This window comes from Engystomops pustulosus, chromosome 7 (genome assembly GCF_040894005.1).
Source record: "Engystomops pustulosus chromosome 7, aEngPut4.maternal, whole genome shotgun sequence".
In the NCBI taxonomy this organism is placed as follows: domain Eukaryota; kingdom Metazoa; phylum Chordata; class Amphibia; order Anura; family Leptodactylidae; genus Engystomops; species Engystomops pustulosus.
The window spans coordinates 36037890-36060134 of record NC_092417.1 but is presented as its reverse complement, the minus strand read 5'-3'; the positions used below and the strand labels follow the sequence as shown (position 1 = coordinate 36060134).

Sequence of the window (22245 nt, the reverse complement as noted above, 5' to 3'; positions counted from 1 at the left end):
TGTTGTGGCTATGCTGCTGGGCACTGTGCAGCTGGTAGGTGCTGTGGATGCAGGGTGTCCATGCACAGGGTCCGGTGTATTATTGTCACCCACATGTTGTGGCTATGCTGCTGGGCACTGTGCAGCTGGTAGGTGCTGTGGATGCAGGGTGCCCATGCACAGGGTCCGGTGTATTATTGTCACCCACATGTTGTGGCTATGCTGCTGGGCACTGTGCAGCTGGTAGGTGCTGTGGATGCAGGGTGCCCATGCACAGGGTCCGGTGTATTATTGTCACCCACATGTTGTGGCTATGCTGCTGGGCACTGTGCAGCTGGTAGGCGCTGTGGATGCAGGGTGCCCATGCACAGGGTTGTTGTGGAATGAGCCTGGTAGGATGAGTGAGGCTGTAGCCCTGCCTCTCAGCACTCCTGATTGCACGCCCGGCCTTGCACTCCCTCCTAGTCTCTGCCTCCCTCCATGTGTCTGGGAGCTGTAGGACTGGCTCTGGCTTTCCCTCTGCTTCCGGGTCCCGTCATTTTTTCATTCTCCCGCCGATCAGCTTCAACAAAACTGAGTCTCTTGTATAAGCCAGCAGCAGCCAACCTGCCAGCAGTCACTCATCTGCCAGTGCCAGGCTGCAAAATCCCACCTCATCCCTGCAGCCAGCTCAGCTCCTCATCCCTGCTGCACAAGGAAGCACTTTGCTCTTTTTTTTTTTTTTTTAATTTATTGCAAAAAAATTTTTGGGATTTTTTTTTTTTAATTCCATCCTCTGGGAAAAAAATAAATAAATAAAAGAGACAGAGATCTATAGGGAGCTGTCAGGAGGAGTTACAGAAGAGATAGCAGAGAGAGGGAGAAGGGGCTGGAAGATCTGCTGCTCAAGTTGAATCTTCATCACTCTCATCATCATCATCATCTTCCTCCTCCTCTCCTGCCACCATCCCTCATTCAGCACCTTGACATGCTCTGCCTCTGATTGACATCTCAAGTGGCTGAGAGCCATGAGAATCCCCAGCCTGGGTACATGTGGCTCTGCTCAGGGCCCACACTAAGCTTCACCTGGAAAGAAGAAAATAAAACATTAAGGAGCAATTTCTTTTTCCTCTTCAAGCCTGGCACCTCTGTTTCCAGCATGAGTGTATGAAGAAGCTTTTCCTGGAGAGCACCTACATTTTGGTTATTTCACCTTTGCCCCCTTTTTTAACCCTTTCCACCCCTGAACAAGGCACAGCCTGAGATTCTGGCAGGAGGGCTGAGGAGACACTCACTATAGGGTGCCCTGAGGAGTTTATTGATGGCGCAAAGGGTAGGTGCTGGGGCATGGCATGGAGTGACCAGGGTGGGGGATGCAGTTTAGGATTCAGTCAGTGTATATGGGTGTTAATATTAAAGAATGGATGTGAGTGATCAGGGCTTTGTGTGTGTGTTGTCTCCTCTGCACGCCTCACTCTCTGACACTCTCTTGCACTCTCTCTCTGTGACACACACCTCTCTCTCTCCCTCTCTCTCCCTCTCTCTTTCTCTCTTTCACTAGTCAGTCTCCTCATCTCCCTCTGCCCTGCTTCCTCCTTCTCCAACATATTTACCCTCTATCAATAACTATTCTCTACCCCTTTTCCTCTCCTTCTTCTAACATTTTTTCTCCTTAGAGGTTGCACTTCTCTTTTTCTTATTTTTTTGGGGGGGATTTTTTGGATATTTTTTTGGATGAGCAGTAAAGACCCCGCACACGCCTCAATGTTCCTGGTAACTCCTCTGTGCAGCTCCACCAATTTATTTTTTCTATGGATTCTTTCAGAAATTTTCCTGTAAATTCTTTTTTTGGGTTATTTAAAATTTCTTTTTGATTCTTCATTTTATTTATTTTACTTTACTTGTCACATTTCCGATTTTTGTTAATTTACACATTTCTATTTCTTTATCTTAACTGTTTTTATTTTGCGTCTACTATTTTTTTCTATTTTATTAGCATTTTACACCTTTGTTTTTATTTTAAATCCATTATTTTGGTTTTATTTAGCAGTTTTATGCTTTTTTTAATTTTGTCTATCATTTTAGTTTTCTTTTGTTGTTTTATACATTCTATTTTATGTCAATTTTTCTATTTATCTTTTGCTATTTTATACATTTTAAGTCATTTATTCTGTTTTTATTTTGTCTGCTTTGTACATTGTATCTTCTATATCCTTCTTCATTTCTTGTATCCATCAGGCCTTTCATACATTTTACGTTCTCGTGTGTGTCTCCCACACATTCTTATTTTTCTAAATCCACTTCTGTCTTTTAATTCCCTCTTTTCTTTTCCCCCCTGGCAGTACGATGAGTTACCGCACTATGCCATGGATGGAGTGGGGGTGCCAACTTCTATGTATGGTGACCCACATGCCCCTCGACCTATCCCTCCGGTACACCACTTAAACCATGGACCCCCTTTACATGCCAGCCAGCACTATGGAACTCATGCCCCTCATCCAAATGTTATGCCCACCAGCATGGGATCTGCTGTGAACGATGCCCTCAAACGGGACAAAGATGCCATTTATGGGTAGGTACTTGATGAGACTGGCATGTTTATGTATACAGATTGGATGGATATCTGGGAATCAGAGGAATAACAGTTGTTAGGTTATCATTACCCTCTGCACCCCTATACAAGGCATGCAGGCTGCTCTACAAGGAATTACATAGGAGATAAATGAAATCACAGGGGTGATAAGACACATAGGAAGAGCAGGATTTTCAGGTTTACAGTGTGGAAGAGTGCAGGGATCCCTGGCCTTGCTCATACCCTGACTGTAACTTCATTAACACCAGTCCTAATTCCAAGCAATTAAGGATTAAAGCAGCAAATAAAGAGAGGATTAAAAATCAGGCTCGTTGCTACGAACAGCAAACTGCTCAGTAATTGTGGGGTATCCCAATATTTACATCTTATGGATCTACATTTTACACCTTTTGCTATTGAATGCATGCTCCTATCTTGTATTTTGTGACATTGTATATGTCCTTTATAGACTGGTTTACCATTTTAATAAATATATTTATGATAAAAAATAATCTTATTATTACATTTTGCACTTTTGCCATTGAAAGCATGCTCCTAGTTTGTATATTGTGACATGCACACGTCTTTTATGATTTATCATCATTTTTAATGAATATAGAAATTAGAACAATAATATTATTGTTACCTATTATATCTTTGATATTGAGTGCATGTTCCTAGTTTGAACATTGTGATGTTGCACACGTATTTTATGGTTTATCAGCGTTTTTAATGAACATATAAATTAGAACAGTAATATTATTGTTCCATATGAAATCTTTGCCATTGAATGCATGTTCCTAGTTTGCATATCGTGACATTGCAAATTATAGTATTTTATAGTGTTTGTAAATACAGGAGTGATTTACCAGAATTTTGTGATGAATATATGTAATATATGTAACGATAATAGTATTAGTACATTTTGATTACTGCTATTTTACTGGATATTTGCATTGATTATTCCTGCATTGATTTTTTTTGCTTGTTTTGGGGGGATATCGCAGACACCCCCTCTTCCCTCTTCTAGCCCTGGTCTTTGAGAAGTGTGAACTGGCGACGTGTACCCCCCGGGAGCCTGGAGTCGCAGGAGGGGATGTGTGCTCCTCGGACTCCTTTAATGAAGACATCGCTGTATTTGCAAAACAGGTCATTCATCCTTCTGTCCTGCACCCCAATATGTGCAAGCTGAACCCTACTACAACACCCAGGGCCTGTCTGTGACATACTCTTCACTGGGCACAGCAGAAATTTGCATTACAATTACTGACATGTGCGCAAGGCTAAAATAGCAATGGAAAAACAATGCAAAAAAAACCTGGGGGCATTGAGCAAAGCACAGATAATAATACAATTGTATATACAAACATATATATATATATATATATATATATATATATGTGTGTGTGTGTGTGTGTGTGTCTATATATATATATATGTATCTCTCTCTCTATATATATATATACACATTATTTATACATATAACATATCTGTGTCTGCCTCCTTATTTCTATCTATCTATCTATCTATCTATCTATCTATCTATCTATCTATCTATCTATCTATCTATCTATCTATCATCTATATAATATTATAGAATACATGAGCGTATACAGTACCTCCGTCTTCATACATAGATACATATTTGTTTATTTTTATCTACTCAAAATATTTTCTTTCTGTTTATACTTTTAAGTCAATATTTTTATAGGAAACTTTAAATATTTAGAATACTTGTTTCCCATTGAAAGCAAAAAAAATAGTCTAAATCTAAACCCAAAAACTATCTTGTCCTCCCAGGTTCGTGCAGAGAAGCCACTTTTCTCCTCCAACCCCGAGCTGGACAATCTGGTAAGTAAACGCTTCTTTCACTAGTTTGGTCACCAGTCACACATGACATATATCGTTCTATGTCACCTGTGGAGTCCCTTAGTTTTGGGGTCGTTAATAGCAGGACACAGGATCTGAGCGAATCAGTAATGACCGAGGAATCCACTAAAATTCTGGATAAGTAGGATTCCAATCGGGGATGTGCTCCCATATGAATGATGTCGATGCAGTCTCTCCCCTAAAAAGTAAATATAATAAATCCTCCTAGCAATGTGTTAATAATAAGATCTGCTGCCGCCTTTATTTCAGATGATCCAGGCGATCCAGGTCCTGCGGTTTCATCTCTTGGAATTAGAAAAGGTAATTGGATTAATCATTAATAATCTGAATAATTATTCATAGGAATATAGTGATATTTTTACATGATTAGATGTGCATAATATTGAATATAGCTGCTATATGTTGTATATAAAGCGTTGCACAGTATTGCAGGCTTCTTTTTTTCTCTCTATCCCGTTTTTTTTTTGTATTTTTTGTCCTCTGCTGCCATCTTCGCCGTCGGGTTCAATTATGTGAATTTCATGTGGAAATGTAATTGAGCGGAGCTAATTCCCGGCGCTAAAGCCTCATTTGTAATGCAGTATCTGGGAGCGGAAAGAAAGAGAGAGAGAGTCGCCCGTGTAGTCGGAGAAGAGTTCCCATGTCCAGAGAGATGAAGCTGGATGTCCTGTGTGATTCCTGGGATTAGTCAATGCTCCTGGATTATGGAATATATCTCTATATATCTATATAAATCACATTGGACTGTATTATGATGAGACCCCCGACTGTCCATGGTCATGGTGGGATGTCTACTCTATGAATTGCCCTCATTCCACCAGGATCCACCATAGTTCGCTTCTCATTCAGTTCACCTCCTCACACTACTGATTGTTTCCCTTCTTATTTATTCTTTATCTTTATGTCTTATTTTTTTATTGTTGACATCTACACCTTTCCTTCTACCCTTCTTCAGAACTCTTCTTCTGCTTCACTCCTTCTCCAAATCCTCTTCCCTCTTCTCTCTTCCTCCTCTCTTCTCCCCCTCTCTACTTGTTGCTGCCTGGGTCTCCAGAGAATAATATCTGCTGCTGCAATTTCTTTATTGTTTCCTTGCCTGCAACTATTACAGTCTTAATGATAGTTAGTCTTGGAGGACACCAGGCTTGTTACTCTTTACTTCACCATAACACACAAGGCCTCTCCCCCTCCCCAGGTCCATGAATTGTGTGATAATTTCTGCCATCGATACATCAGCTGTTTGAAAGGAAAAATGCCCATAGATTTAGTGATTGATGAGAGGGATGGAAGCTCCAAGTCTGACCATGAAGAACTATCTGGATCCTCCACAAACCTTGCAGACCATGTGAGTACCCTCTCTATTATTTCATATATGCATGTCATTATTGTCTGGCCTTGTGACCCCCATTCTATAGGGCTAGATGGGCTTTGTAGTTGTGTCATTGCTGTGAATGTCTTAAAGGAGCTCTCCATTGTGTATATTACATGTGCCTAGGACTAGTTGACATGTGTATGTAACATACAAAACAAAGGCAAGCAGTTTACCCATGAAAATTGTGCAGAAAACACTATATTTTCTTGCCATATTTTTATGGTAGGTTTCCTTTTTTTTTTTATTGGGCACAAGTTACAAGCCAACTAAGACGCCTGGAGCCCCATCTTGTAAAGGCTCGTAACCTTTAATGAACCAATAATTGACTTTCTATTAAGGAGAGCTGGAGAGAATTATTAACAGCAGTATTACAGGTTTGGCCATTGATTTCTAACACTTTAATAATTCGCTACATTAGAATGAGGTTTTATTGAAGGCCAGACACATGGAAGCTGGTGTGCTAATGGACATGCGATGCGATTTGTGTTGCCATGGTTGTTGTTGTTGTAGTAGTTTATTATTGTTGTCTGGGGTGTTATTTCTCTTGTCGTCTTGTCACGTGACCCCCCCTTCGCCTCTGTTTAATCCTACTCATTTGTGCTGACTATATTTAGAGAGATACATGATTAATAGCCTCCAATTGTGCAGCTATTTTGGACTCACTAAAGTTTGTCTAGGCCTTATATTAATGATGGGTAGGGGTGCAAATTCTGAGCAGTTGCATTGGATTCCATGGATATTATACTGTACTGTATGTTGAACACTATGGCGGGTTGGTGTTTTTCATGGCAATGTGAACCCTGAGTTCCAGGGCATGTTCATTCCCTGCAAGTCTTCTATGTCTAGTGTGTTTAGTTGCCAGGGGTTTGAGGATTTAGGAAGGGATGAACAATAGACAGGATCTGTATATATATTCTGCTGTACATGTATACATCCCCCACTCCTGTGTAAAGTCCAGCTTCCTTTCCCAGTCCTGTCTGAGAGCTGGTGTCCCTCTTAGTGGATTACACACCCGGCCTGTTAAGGGTCTAACAGATGGCAACAGCTAAAGCCAATTTACTCTGCTCCCTGGTAATAAGGGACCTTTTATAGTCCATATTAGCTGCAGGATTTAGGTGACCAGGTCATTCCCAAACGTAACTTTTTCTTTTATTGTCAGTAGGTGACATGTAGTTAAACAAACCTTTGGTTTGATACATTTTTCATACTGAAAATAAATAAATAACTTTTTTATTGTTTCAACTTTTTATTTTTAAATATTAATATAATGGGAAATATATTTATCATTGGTCCCCCAAGTGCAAAAAAAAGCTTTCACTATGTCACTATGTCATAGTAAGAATTTCTAAAAAAAAATTAAATTGTTAAAATTTGATAGAAATTAAAATTAATCTCTATTTGTAAATTTTGAATTCAAGGTTATCTGTATAGATAATTGACAGCACTCTAAATGTGTACACTTTATAGAGATTCGTAAATATAAATAAATAATATGTTCATAGAAAAAATAAATAAATAATATGTTCATAGAAAAAATAAATAAATAAATAAATAATATGTTCATAGAAAAAATAAATAAATAAATAAAGAAAAATTATGTATATATATATATATATGTTTTATATCATGAAAAGTTGACAATAATCTCTTTATGTTTATATTAATGTGTTTATATTTTTTTAAAACCCGACCTGGTATTAGGAGATAGCAAAAGATTAGGAATTTTTGCGATTTTGTCTAGAAATGTATTTAAAAATTTAGTTAATTTTTTAAAATAATCTTTATTGATTCTTATTAACGTCTACACGGTTACATATAGGAACTGTCCGTTTTATGGTTACATATTATCAGCGGTTGCCATCAGTATTGTTAGTGGGAACGTTGACTCTGCTAGTGCCCGGGTCTTGATTAATCACCATACTGCGGCTTCCCCCTAATATATTTATGTCATTAGTAAAGCTTGTCCTTACTGATGTAACCAGAAACAGACCATACTGAGTTTGGTAAAATCTTTACCCCATCTAGTACCTGACATATACAGGGAGAGGGGGGTGCTTGATACAGACAACACATTGTAAATTATGGAGACTATAAAAAAGAATATTTATATAAACCTATAGAGGTAAACGCAATAAAATCCCCATGGACGCCTGCAGATAGATAGATAGATTCATGTTCTCCCACTGCCATGTTCACATAGGGCTCAACAATACCTAACGTCCCAATTGTAGTCATGTTCTGAAGTATAATTGTTGTCACTCATGGTAACACATAAGTAGTTATTATTAGACCCAAATAACAATTTTAGTCCCTTGTTCACACATATTCTCAATTATTTCCCCATGCCAGTCATATACCCCCTCTCCAGGCCTTACTTAGCCATTCAGTCACTGTCTGAGTCTTCATTGAAGCTGTTACCGTATTAATTGACTTTATAACAATGTATTTTAAAGAGAGGGGAAACTTACACCTCTTCACCAAGTATCAAATATTTAAGAAAGGATTAACATGCAAAATTCATCGCTGATATAACCCTATGGCTTCCAAGCGTGAAGCTACTTGTTCTTATCAAAAGACGATTTTTTTCCATTATTTTACAAATATTTGTTGTTTTCCGTTCCTTGCTCCTTATTTCTTTTCGTGCACTTTCTTCTTGATGGGTCGAGTGACGATGACTTGAAAAGCTCAGTATTTATCTAATCCGCCTACCTGGCGATGTTATGCTTCATATACTTTCATGCAAGTCATAGGCTCACCACAAGTCTTACTATACTCTACTGTGCTGAGACTTGTAGTTCCACAGCAGACTTGACAGCTACAGGTTGCAGGCGCCTGTTCTCATGCATTTATCATCTCCCTCCATACAGAGTTGATAGGTGTTTATACAGTTTAGGAGTTTTCTGCTGTGTCAGGTTTGCCCTGGGCGCGGCGGTCAGAACAAGGTGAATTTGCACCGGTGAACAATATATTCATTTTTTTGAGACATTTTGAATCCGTATGATCTGCATTTTGGTTATAATGTGCAATGATACAAATTGCTAAAGGAAGTAAATAATTTGCTTTATAGAAATATTTCATGATTGTGTAATACATTCTATAGTGATTGGGAATTCTGTCCTCTATCACTGGACTTAACACCGTATGATGATCATATGTGGTCTCTTCCTTCCTACTTGAAAGTAAATCGAGTTCGGATGGACTTAAATACTGATAGAGATGAAGGGGATCTACAGTTTTGGAAATTATAATGTAATAGTATCTTCAAGTAGGAAATGGCTTGTGGCTTGTACAGTAACCCAAAGCCCACAGGATCTTGGGCCGGTTGGTTTGGCTGTGTACACTGCAATTGTGTTATAATAATAATAATCTTTACTTATATAGCGCCATCATATGCTGCAGCGCTATATAGATAATGGGGGCATATACAAATAAAACTATACAGAGTGATAACATAATGAGATGTAACAACAGGAGTGAGGGCCCTGCTCACAAGAGCTTACATTACAATCTATGAAGAGGTGAATGGTCCAGCTAAGATGATATTGAATTATCACTGGACTCTTAATGACATGACAAGGTCACTGGTGCGAATACACTTCTTAGTCATCCATTCCAAATTTGGGGATTTAAAAAGTTCATAAAAATGATAAAATTTTCCTTTCTGTCTCACCCAACCATTTCCAAATAGAAACGTTAAATTTTTTATTAAAGAACGTTCTGAGAGATACTAAAAACATTGTAAATATTTTGCTATTTTTACTATTTCTTGTGTACATCGTAATAAAGCAACACTCCCCTCCTGTCCGCATCGGTCTCTACACCTACATACATAGAATAGTTCCACAAAAAGTTTTTAAAAATTCGATAAAATGTCTGTAAAGATGTATCTTACTATTGCGTAATGGAGTCTTTTTTTTTACATAACTAATTTAAGGGAATTTGGGAATTTCCACTTAGTCTGATCTACATTCTGATTTTAGAAATTACAGCAAAAAAAAAAAAAAAAAAGGCCAACACTGAATACTTAATATTTTACTGCTAAGGAATATTTCTTTGTATATAAATAGACTCTGGTTAGAATTTGCAATCCCAGAATGTAGGATGCATGAGCACAGAGCATTTGATAATTTCCAGCATAAGGAAAACCAGGAGCTTAGTAGGAAATATTGGGAATTTATTTTATTAAATATTTTGGTAAACAAATACTTCAGCTTGGAGTAAATAGTAAGTAAAATAGATATTTTTTACGGAGTTGAATACAGCCAGTCCCCGAGTTACGTACAAGATAGGTTCTGTAGGTTTGTTCTTTAGTTGAATTTGTCTGTAAGTTGGAACTGTATATTTTATAATTGGAACCCCAGGCAAATTTTTTTGGTCTCTGTGACAATTGGATTTTAAAAATGTTGGACTGTCATAACCAGGATTAACATTAAAGCTTCATTGCAGACACCTTTAATAGCTTTTATAGCTAATTATTGTAGACTAAGGCTAAAGTACAGTAAATTAGCAATATCCAGAGGTCCGTTTGTAACTAGGGGTTGTCTGTAAGTCAGGTGTTCTTAAGTAGGGGACCGCTTGTATAGAGCTGATTTTACTTTCACTACACGGGGCCAAGGTTGACTACATTTGGCATTTTTTCATAATTAATCTCATAATCTAAAAATATATAAAAGCGGACATGCGGCAATAAGAAATATCTTAAAAATCTTTTGCTTTTGGTCAAATAAAATAACCTCCTTGAGATTGTGATACCTTTGTATCGAGAAAAACATAGTAAAATTGGAGTTGGTTTGGGGTTCTCACGACCATCGCCCTCGGCTTGGGTTCTGCTATAAAGTTACAATGAAAATATTCTGACTTTGTACTTGAATAAACACCCAATAAATATTCTTATTTCTAGAATTACTTCAAGTAATAATACAAAAAAAAACTGCAATGTTGGCCAAAGAACCAAGTGCCTATGGTGTATAAGCAATGACTTTTTGTTAGTCCTCATTGACATGATGTGGTGCCAGTGCACAGGGCCTTACCCTACCTCCCACTAAGGGTGTAGTAACCAGGGGCTACATGCCCCCCTTACCTCCTCCCAGTATGGGCATTGTCTCACTGTGTTTGGTACTGTCAGACAAGTTTATTCAGGTGCAGAATGCTGGTCATAAAAATGCTCATAGTTTACAGTCCAAAAAAACCCTCAAAGTTTACATAATAGTTGAAAAAGAACAAGAACACATTATTAAGCGGCATTAATCTAATATTACACTCTGTGCTTCATAATTTGCTTTTTTTTTATTCCCTAAAGTCTAAACTTTTGAAACCTCTTTAATAATATAAATAGAACTTTTTTTTTTTCCCTCCCTGTGAGATTTAAGTTGTTGAGATTCTGGAAAGTATTGGGTGTTATAATGGCACCTGTAAAAATATGGGAGGGTGTATGGAAATCACGTTGTTTTTTTTTTCCCATGGGAAGACATAGATATAAACATATTGGGCCATATATTAAGAGTTTGCAGTACAGGCAGTTCCCGGGTTATGTACAAGATAGGTTCTGTAGGTTTGTTCTTAAGTTGAGTTTGTATGTAAGTCGGAACTGTATGTTTTATAATTGTAACCCCAGCCAGAATTTTTTTGGTCTCTGTGACAATTGGATTTTAAAAAATGTTGGATTGTCATAAGAACCAGGATTAACAATAAATCTTAATTACAGACACCTGTGATAACTGTTTCAGCTGATTATTGTAGCCTATGGCTAAAGTACAGTAAATTGCCAATATACAGAGGTCCGTTTGTAACCAGGGGTCGTCTGTAAGTCGGGTGTTCTTAAGTAGGGGACTGCCTGTACATCTCATACCGTCTAGTTTAGGTATATGGTACATAATAGGGGTCATGTCAGGATTATTACATTGAAAGTTTCCCACCACAAACCCCTCTAACACGTGGACCCCCAGCCATTGGAACAAGCCCCTCTCTGTGTATATATTTTAAGGCTCATTGATAATTATTACCTTGCGGTGACCTTTCCTGCGGTATATGGTGTGATCTTTTCGATTGAGCGTTACGTTGTGCTTGCTTTTTCCAAGTAATACCTATCATAATAAATTTTGGAAGCAGAGGCCATTTATTAAACCCTATTAAGGTAATACTTCATTACAGTAGATATAAAATATATTAACCTCTCATAACTGTGATATATTAGGGCAGGTATGACTTGCAGGAGAAGGGCTTCGCTTTAGCTGGTAGCATCACGTCCTGTATATCAATGGCGGAAGGTTTCCCAATAGATATTATCTATGTTGTATATTTAGTTTGTGTATAGTGTGTATTGTTAGCGACTCCTCGCACTTTTTATTGATTGTCTTGGCAAAAGTTTATTGTAGATTATAGTTTAGATACTACTTTTATGGGCTGCATAGTAGTCAGAAGTGCTGACAATTGATGTGTATTTGAAGTGGAGGCAACTTTTAGCATTTTTTTGTGAATAGGAAGTTACAATATTGTTATGTGTTTTATATATATACATGTATATATATATATATATATATATACATACAGTATTGATGTGAATATATCATAATGCATATGTGTGTTTATATATGTGTATATACAGTTACAACTTGCATCCAAATTTAACTTAAGAACGAACATGCAGAACCTATATTGTACATAGCCCGGGGACTGCCTGTACATATATATATATATATATATATATATATATATATATATATATATATATATATATATGTATATATATACATGAAAAAGTTGCCACCTATGGATTAAAAAAACACTGTATTTTCAACTTTATTTTTTTTGTGCTGCCTTTTCTTCAAATTCCTTAGAAGTTCCTTCTTTCCTTTAATTTTTTATAGCTTTGCACACTGCAGTCTTCTCCTGGTATGGATATTTGCTGTGCTGCTTTGGATTTCTTATGATCTCTATACAAATATATACATACTGTATACATACAGTATTTATCTATTTTTATCCAAATTGAATGCAAAAATATAAATTCCACATTGAATCCACTAAACTGGCCACAACGCTCCTCTTCTGGCAGGTAGAGAGCATCATGGGAATTTAATGGAGCGGCTATAAGATGTGCATTTTTCTTGGAAGTAGGACATAGTGGAATTGTATACAAAGCAATACTTGCATGTATTCAATGGACGCCAATGAATGCATATTCATATTTGTTATAGAAAAAAATACATTTAATGTTACTTTGATGACCCCAAAACACACAATATAAATGGTCACAATAGATCCGTAGTAAACCTATAAGGGTTCTAGGAGCAAAAATGGCAGAACATCTACTGCTATTTACTGTTGTAAATAGCTTATACTACTGCAAGGACCCCCTATATACATTCTGCTATAGGGTATAGGTGAATAAAAGTCGAAAATCCATGGAAGAAAAGTCTTATTTTTGGGTGTGATGCAATTTTACAACCCCCAAGAGAAAAATTAGGAGGCCTTTTGAACGCAGAACCCAATAAAATTTAAGGGATGCATGTAAACAACCCCTTCAATTAATGTAGATTACAGTAATTAATGGAAGATCTCATAACAACAACAATAATAATCATAGTAATAACTAGTAAAGGTAAAAAGTGCCAGTGTTGCTGTAACCAATCATATTTCATCTTTCTTTACATTAGGTTGGAAAATGAAAGAAGTGATCTGATAGGTTGCTATAGGCTCAGGTTGCTATAGGCCTCAGCCGCCAATCAAGTCACTGATTTTATATTCATAAATACTCGGAAAATAATGAAAGCTGGAATCTGATTGGTTATAACAACTTTACAATTTCCTAGTGCTCTAAACGCACTAAAACTCATAGTAACCAATCATGGAGCAGCTTTCAAATTTTGCTCTTTAAAAATCAAAGCTGTGCTGTGATTGGTCGCTATGTTATCTGTCATCCTATTAGACAGTTTTATAAATCCGAGACTTCATGTCATAAAAGACTGAATGAGTTTCTTCTTATTTCCTTTAAAACAAATAATAATATTCCAATACTTGTCCCAAGAGACGTCCCAATAAACACAAATTTTTGTTATTTTCCTTCTAATCCAGTTTGGTCATTAAAAAAAATGAGCTTTCCCTCCCTTTCCTGTTTCTTGTGTGCAGTCCTGTCTTATCACATCGTACCTCCCCAGCAAAGTTCCCTCCGTGTCTCCCCTCCCTGATGTCTCATCTGCACAAATGTCTCAAGTTCAAAGGTCTCATGCTGGAAAATAACACGTATGTGATGTGCATATTTGCTATATGGTTTCTCTGTATACAGAACGAAACTTAGTAGTCATCCACAGAGATTCAGATGTTAAGAAATTGCAGTCTATATCTAGTCTTCCAATATATGTTAAAGGGGTTGTCCAACATGGCAGCTTCTTCCAAAAACAGTGCGTATCTGTCTGTAGGTTGTGTCTGGTATTGCAGCTCCTTTTGAAGTGAATGGAACAAAGCTGCAGTACCAGACACAACCCATAGGACAGGTAGTTCTCTAATCCTAGACACTAGACAGTCCCTTGAAGACAGGGTAGCTGGGGAATGGGGCAGCGTTGACACACACCCTAGATCTTGATTGAACACAAGTCACTCATATGTATTTCAATGTAGAATTTGGTGCAGTTCTCTGCCCTTAACAATGCATCTGTGATCCGTTTTTGCGGATAGTGTATAATCGTTTTTTCTGAGCCGTATGTCCGCAAAACCGGTCAATGGCAAAGGATGTCATTAGCTTGTCTTAAATCCTTTGAAGGGTCACATGACTGTGTTACCTAGCAAGGGATTCGCAAATACGGAACACATGCGGATGGCACTTGTTTGTCATCCGTATTTTGCACATTCCCTCAGATTTCGATGGGAGCGTATGGGTCTTAAACACAGAAAGGAATAGCACCTGCTAAGAGTTTTCTACAGCCTCCACCCGTATCCGTGAAAAACATGTCCATGTGTCATCCACAAAAAAAACAAGGATAGGACCTGGACAAATGCAACCGGTGAAGGAAAGCCTCGCTGCAGCTCGGGTTCAGCGTATGTTCACATGCAGCAGATTTAATGGAATATTAATAATGGAACATGGAATATTTCCGTAACATATCCACCACATGTGAACATCACCCTAATAGAGTAAAGCTTTGCTGCAGTGAATACACTGTAAATAGTCCTAGCATGTTGGGGGTAGTAGTTTCCAAAGAGCTGACTAAGGACTAAGGCTAAAATCTTGGAAAATGCTTTAGTACGTGAGCGGCCGTCACATTGCAGCGGTTGTGGTTTGGACATTAATTCATTAGCACAATCCCGGACCTGTTGGAGATTTGTTTAGGGGAGGAATGTAAATAATTCCAGGAGCGCATGAGGTTGTGTTCCTACGCTCCGCACTTGAGCGCCGGCCTGTATAAAGTCGGCTTGTAGTAGGTGGCTTGCACGAGCACAGAATTGGACTTGCCAGGAATTCCTGGGAGTTTGCTCGGGGCTGACTGCTGTACAGTGTACACACGTTGTGTTACATGGGAGGTCTTTCATCTTTGTGTCCTGAGAACTTTATTAAGTGACTGACAACATCTACAGCAATCAATTTACTAAGACAGCCTGTTGCCTTATTATTTAATTTGCCGAGTGCTACCCAGTAGTGATAATACTGATAACCGGGCAGTGTAAGAAAAACGTGTGATATAGAGCTCCATATAACTAAATGGACAAGTATGTACATGGTTTACAAAGTAGTAATACAGCCAAGTGTATCATCCCTTACTAGTGTATAATGGCGGATTCCACAGCGGAGGCTGATATGTATTGGTGTACCCAACTATAGCAAAGAGGGCATCACGGTGGATCAGTGGTTAGCCTTGCAGCGCTTGGGTCCTCGGTTCAAGTCCCAACCAGGTCAACATCTGCAAAGAGTTTTCATGTTCTTACCGTGTTTGCATGGGTTTCCTCTGGGTCCTCCGGTTTCCCCCCACACTCCAGAAAAACATACTGGTAGGTTGATTAGACTGTGAGCCCCCATTCGGCAAACTCTGTGTGCCCTATATAAATAGAGGAATTATTATTATAATAAGATTTATACAGCTCTCATACATACGCTGCAAATACAATACGGTCTTTCAGTCTGCGGAACGTCAATTTATGATGTGTATTTTCCCTATGGCGGATTCGCAATGGTGGTAATCTTCCGCTGTTCCACAGTTGAACCCAGCTTGTATGTCGTCACCCTCTAGAAATCAGCTGTCTGTAGGTTACGGCAATAATACTGGTCCAACATACATGAATCTTGAGTGATATTACAGTAGATGTGGGACACCCACATGCAAAATTCAAGGATGGTGACGTCTTACATCAATGGGAGCACTGGATTATAGTTGCAAGAAAATACTGAGAAAAGGACAACCATAAGGCGGCACGATTGATAACCATGATTACGACTCACTAGAGTTGAAATGCGTCGGTCAGTTTCGTTCAGTCAGCTGATTTTTTAATGTAATAAAGAAGAATCATTTATTTGTCATTGGAGCCTTCTGGTCCATATATATTCCGGTGGAAACTAGGGGTGTAACATGAGGGGTTGCAGGGGGGTCCGGTTGCACCTGGACCGTAGAACCCTACAGGGCCAAAAAGTTGTTTCCCCATAAGAAGAGACTAGAACTATAAATGATAAGTTGGGGTCTGGAACAGATTTTTTATCACTTTCCAAAAGCTTTTAATTCCACCATAAGACAGATAGCTAAATGGATGGATATATAGATAGATAATAGATAGTTATATAGATGATAGATGGGTATATAGATGATAGATGGGTATATAGATGATAGTTATTAGTAAAACATGTATAGTATGAATCACACTGGGTGCAGTAGAACTATGCGGCCTATGGGACTGTTATCGTACTGTGCGCATCTGATGTCCATTACGCTGTTATAGGATGAGGGATAGGTAGCGATTTCCTCACATATAGTACAATGTATGGGAAAAAAGCCTCATGTCAGTATCTGGCATCACCGTGCATAATTTGTATGTCTGTGGTCTACTACTCACTGAGAAAATGTCATCGATCAGAACAACTCTGACTTATTGTTATGAAACTGAGAGTCAAAAGTCCAACACACCTGCAGTACAAGGGGTAGGGTTGTGTGAATGGCAACACGTGGCCTCTATGTAGCCCAACAGACCTGTAAATGGTTAACATAGAAGTTATGACGATATCAGAGAATGCTAGGAACGCATCAATTCTCACATCAATATTGGCTTCCAATATTTAGGCGTAAATAGTAATCATTTAGCTATTAACACTGGGTACATCAGGTGACCAATATAGTCATAGCCTAAGGTCAGTATGGTGTTTTGGTGCTTACTGTGTTTTTTATGTTTGATATATTGGTAATATGTATTTGTAATACATAGTAGTAGTTGTTGTAGCACAGGCGGTCCCCTACTTAAGAACACTCAACTTACAGACGACAGGTAGTTATAGACGGGCCTCTGGATGTTGGTAATTTGATATACTTTAGCCTTAGGCTACAATAAACAGCCATAACAGTTATCAAATGTTTCTGTTATAAAGCTTTATTATTAATCCTGGTTCTTATGACATTTTTAAAATCTAATTGTCACAGAGACCAAAAAAATTCTGTCTGGGGTTTAAGTTATAAAATATACAGTTCCGATTTACATACAAATTCAACTTAAGAACAAATCTACAGAACCTATCCTGTACGTAACCCGAGGGCTGCCTGTATTTTTAATATTTATAACAATAAACTTTATTAAGGGGAACATGGAGCGACAGAATACACATTGAATAAAGCAGATAAGGAGTGGTCTAGCTGCAGGACCCATTGTAGAAGGACCAAAAAGGAGTCCAATATGAGGAAACAGTCAACTCCACATGACTAATACAGTTATATTTTAGTTTATTACATATTTTTATACTAGTTATAGATAAGGACTTGGCTATAGGCAGGCCCAGACTGGCCCAAACATGAACAGGTGGATCCACTGGTGGGCTCCTGAGTTAGGTGGGCCCCCAGACCCTGCAATAGTAGTGCTGGACAAGTTATTGTATACATATATTTAGGATAAAATATTTAAACTATCTAATGTAATTAAATGATTACATTAATAGATTATGTAACAAACTTATAGCTGTGGTGGGCCCCAAGATCAGATTTGTGGGCCCAAGGTATCCCAATCCAACACTGGCTATAGGGGATATAGGGGTATGAGCCACTACTGGGCCATGAAGCCTCAAGGTGCCCAAATTCTGCTCTAACTCATAAGAAGATACCATTATTATATTTGTGGGGGACCGCAAATTTTGCAGTGGGTCACCAGAGCCCTTGGGAAAGCCTCTTGTGATTGCTATAATATAGATATATTATAGTATATCACCAGTGGCGTAACTAGAAGCTGATGGGCCCCAGTGTAAAGTCAGTACCAGGTCCCCGACTATAATGTATGGTTTATAGTAATAGTCTTCTCATATGGGAAAGTGACACCATAAGGGTCCCCTAAACCTCTTGGGCCCTGGTGCGATCGCAACCTCTGCACCCCCTCAAGTTACGCCCCTGTATATCACATATTTATATGATATACTCCTAGTTTATTACATATTTATGACATAATTGCAGTAAATTATATATTTATATGATCTAATTATAAGATTTTCCAACACATGTCTACATGATGTGGATATATCATAGTTTGTGATATATTTTATGTTATTTCTATATATTTTTTTTTTAAACATAGAAAATTTTTCATTGTTTTTAGGTTGGATTCTCTTTCCGCGTTAATAATAAAATAAAAAAAACCTCATAGTCAGCTTCTCCTGCCCCGCTGTAGGTTTAGCAATATCCAATGATGTTACTAAATCAATTTTTAACCTTCCCAGGGAGAGTGTTGTGATAAAGTAGTGTTTTGCGGGGCAGGCTGGTGTGTAAATGAGAAACACATTCTAGGCAGAGAGATCTCTTGTGGCAGTGCAAGTACAAGCTCTTCCCATATTGTCTCCTGCTTTTATATTAATTACAACTTGCATTATCAGCTGCGGGGCTGCGGCCCGGCAAATAGAAAATGCCTTCCCAGGGGACCTTGCTTCTTGGATGTCTTTTTCATCCGCTTTGTATTGGGGCTGCTCAATATTCTCAGCTTTTCACCTGGAAACTCTGCTCTTTAATACAATTAGATCGCAGAAAGGAAATCCACATTTGTATCCTAAATTATTAAAGCGCGTGCAGCACGTTTACATATCCGTAAGCTGATTATTACCTATTACATATTTATATCCTTGTATACGGGAGGGAAAGATCTCTCTATCTCTCTGTCTATGAATTTATCTAAAACGCCATCACGTGTATTAGAGTTTGACATTCGTGACCTTTCGTGATGTCACCGTCTATAAAAGGGATGTCCCTTATCTTCCCGAGTGGTGGCTCCTATTTTATGGGTTTACATTATGACCACCCCACCCCCATTGTTATGTGTATTGACTATCTGGCCCTCTTTGTTCTTCCTGTGTATAGATGGGTCACACTGTATTTCCTGCTATTTTGTCTTTACTTGTAGCAGTGATTTTTTTTTTTTACATTTTACTTTCTACAGATGTCCTGATGTCACCATTCAGTGCTCATTGTGTATTTTTGGCTAGTGCTTAGATCATCATCTCTATTAGCTAAGAATAGCATTGACGCATCTGATGCATGCTGTGATCAATGTGGTAGATATGCAATGTATATGTGGATTCAGATCCAGATTCTGCTGCAGATTCTGCATTGAGAGAAGATGAGTGTGCTAAGAATTTATGGGGATCTGCACACATTGGAGGACATTGATCAGGGCTTGTATGCCTGTTATTTTATTAGGGCTTGTACGCTGCATCTAGCCCAAGTGGGCATGCGGAGGTGTGAATGCAGGCATGCCCGATGGAAGAGTGGACCGGCACAGGGTGTTCCTGCCCCGCACTTGCTATAGCCTATGACTGTTCAGGTCGCAGGTAATAGCATGATACTATGCAAGAAGCCTCCTGATGCATTCATATGTCCCTGTGCAAAGTGCCAGCGTATGGCAAATGTCTACCGTTGTGTATTAGGCACAAATTTGTGTGGATCAGTGTGAATCTTGTTACGTAAAATCTGCAAAACCGCACATAACAGCGGTTTTACAAAATTGAGCGGTCTCTCAATGTAGAATCCCCAGCAGTATCTGGATTAAAGTTCTTGGCAAATCAAAAATCAACATATAAATTGCATATCTACCAAATTGATGAAAGGTGTAGACATTGGCCTACATTTATTAAAAACAGTGCAAACTGCACTATGTCGGTGTATAGTGCAGGGTGCGTCAGATTCATAAATTGTGGCGCACGTTCTGGTGGCCCCTGCACTGCCCCGACAGAGTGCACCAACTTTTTTGGTGCATCTTTGACATAGAGAGTACAACACAATTCTGTAGGATACAACGCCCCTTTCAGTGCATAATTTTGTGTAGTTTCAGGTATAGTGCAGCCGTGACAGAAAGATTGTGCAAACTCAGAAAACTGGCGGTGGGGCGGAAATTTCTGTGCATTTTTTGCATTGAAGGCTCGTGAAAATCCCCATGAAATCCTCAAGAAAACTTGGATTTGATGCGGATTTGATGCAGATCTGGTGAAAAAATTAGGCAAAAAAACACACGAGAAACACGATTCTAAATCTGAATTTAAAAAAAGCACTACAGATGTACTGCATGCTTTTTATGCATATTTACATGCAAAGTGTGCAGGTATTCTCAAAGTCTGCAGTTCATTTCCATGCTGAAATATTCAGCAATGTCTTTGTAATATCATGGATTACAAAAATACCGTAATCTCAGCAGATTTCCGTCATGAATTTGGCTTCCAAAAATCTATTACATTTACTTCCCCTTTGTGCAAAGGGTATCTGCACATGCAGCGTAATGGCTGCAGAATTTATCCCAGTGGTAATTTTGAAGCCATTCTGTGGGCATCAGAAATTAGCCAAAATCAGGAGGTTTCTGATGCATTTTATGCCATGATTTTGTCACGGCAGGATTTACTGCATAGAAATGGCATGTGCCATATCCACAGGAAATACAATACGTGTCCTTTGCTCGTACAATGACAAGTTGTCGACCTAAAGTCCTCAAGGTAATTTTTGCACAAATTTTTTTTTCTTTGTTGGTACTATAACATGCAGTGGAATTTCCACTTGCAAAATCTTGATGGAAAATAGTGTTATCTGCCCTTTGTGAACATACCCTAAAGGAAGTTTTTGTTGTAGCTGCTCACAGTTGGTCAGAACCAGTAAGATTTATAATATCGGCAAGGAGTGAAAGTACAAAAGGAGAATCTTTTTAGATGCCTTCTTTCCGTGAACACATATTTATCTTGTATTGGAAAGTTTATCTTTTTATGTTTTTTTAGCTAGTTTTATGTTGTGTAGTTTGTTATCATTTCGCCACAGGATTGCATTAGTGCTGAATGGGTGTCATACAACAATCTATAGCAGATTCACTCGCTGCACTGCATTCCAGGCTAGAAGTATATAGACTAAGGTCTAAGGTGGAGGCGTAACATGAAACTGACCTCGAATGCTAAATGACATAGAATTTTAAAGAGCTTTTCAGTTTATAATATGATTCTTGAGATGATCTCCATTGACTGTGTAGAGTATTCTTCAGTTGTTTGTTGTATGTGTAACTTTTACAACCGGTGCGGATCAGTCACATACGTGTCTACTAGTGAATTATCCAATCTAAATCCCGTGTTGTCACCAGTGTAATAATTTACCTTCATTTTCTGAGAACAGATGCCATTCTTGTTATGGAGCTTTGTGGCCTGTTTGGTGGCATTATTAGGAGAGTGTAGGATTGCATTCACACTGGGTGGGAGGTGGGACGCCGGGTGTTACAGGGTATTAATTAGAGGGGGTTATTAGCAGGTGACAAGTAAGGCAGCTGTTCCATGTGTTTTTTTTTTAGGAAAATGCTTTCACCTTGCTACAGAGCTTGTTATGGTAGACGCGGCTATACAGCTGCGGTAAGGAATGGGTGTTATAGTTGCTATATATATTAAAATATAATGGTACCACATTGTAGTTATAGCCCTCTTCATTAGGACTACTAATAGAAAATGTAAAAAAATGAACGCCCCCTTCCCCTCCAATGTCTAACCACTGAGTTAATAGAGGTATCTGCAGCTCTCTGTACTGTGTTGCATGTTTGTGAATGTTGAAATAGGTTTTACGCTTTGGCCAATACATACTTCTCATGAGAGCCTCTAGAAAATAAGCAGATTTCAAAGTGTTCTGCTGAAGGGTACAGTCAGCAGTAAGTACTCTTTTCACGGACAGTGCCTCCACAGGGGAAATCAAGCATTACACTGTTCCAATTCAAAATAATAGGTTATTTCTATAATGCAAGGCAGGATCTCCAGAGGGAGAGATACTCTTTGACTCTC

The 22245-nt window shown here is 38.4% G+C and overlaps 1 protein-coding gene across 7 annotated transcripts in view; it reads left to right on the top strand.

Annotated features, from left to right (window-relative positions):
* The first annotated feature begins 494 nt into the window (after positions 1-494).
* MEIS2 (Meis homeobox 2) overlaps positions 495-22245 on the top strand; it is a 120783-nt gene continuing 99032 nt past the window's right edge. For 2 of the 7 annotated variants that reach the window (XM_072115443.1, XM_072115441.1), the window contains exons 1-6: positions 495-1291; positions 2301-2530; positions 3538-3679; positions 4331-4381; positions 4670-4720; positions 5616-5765. In XM_072115443.1, coding sequence (XP_071971544.1) covers positions 1280-1291; positions 2301-2530; positions 3538-3679; positions 4331-4381; positions 4670-4720; positions 5616-5765 — 636 coding nt within the window. In that variant the 5' untranslated portion in view covers positions 495-1279. Of the gene's footprint in view, positions 1292-1435; positions 1794-2300; positions 2531-3537; positions 3680-4330; positions 4382-4669; positions 4721-5615; positions 5766-22245 lie in introns of those variants that run through there. The other 5 variants (XM_072115445.1, XM_072115442.1, XM_072115440.1 and 2 more) reach the window with 3 other exon arrangements.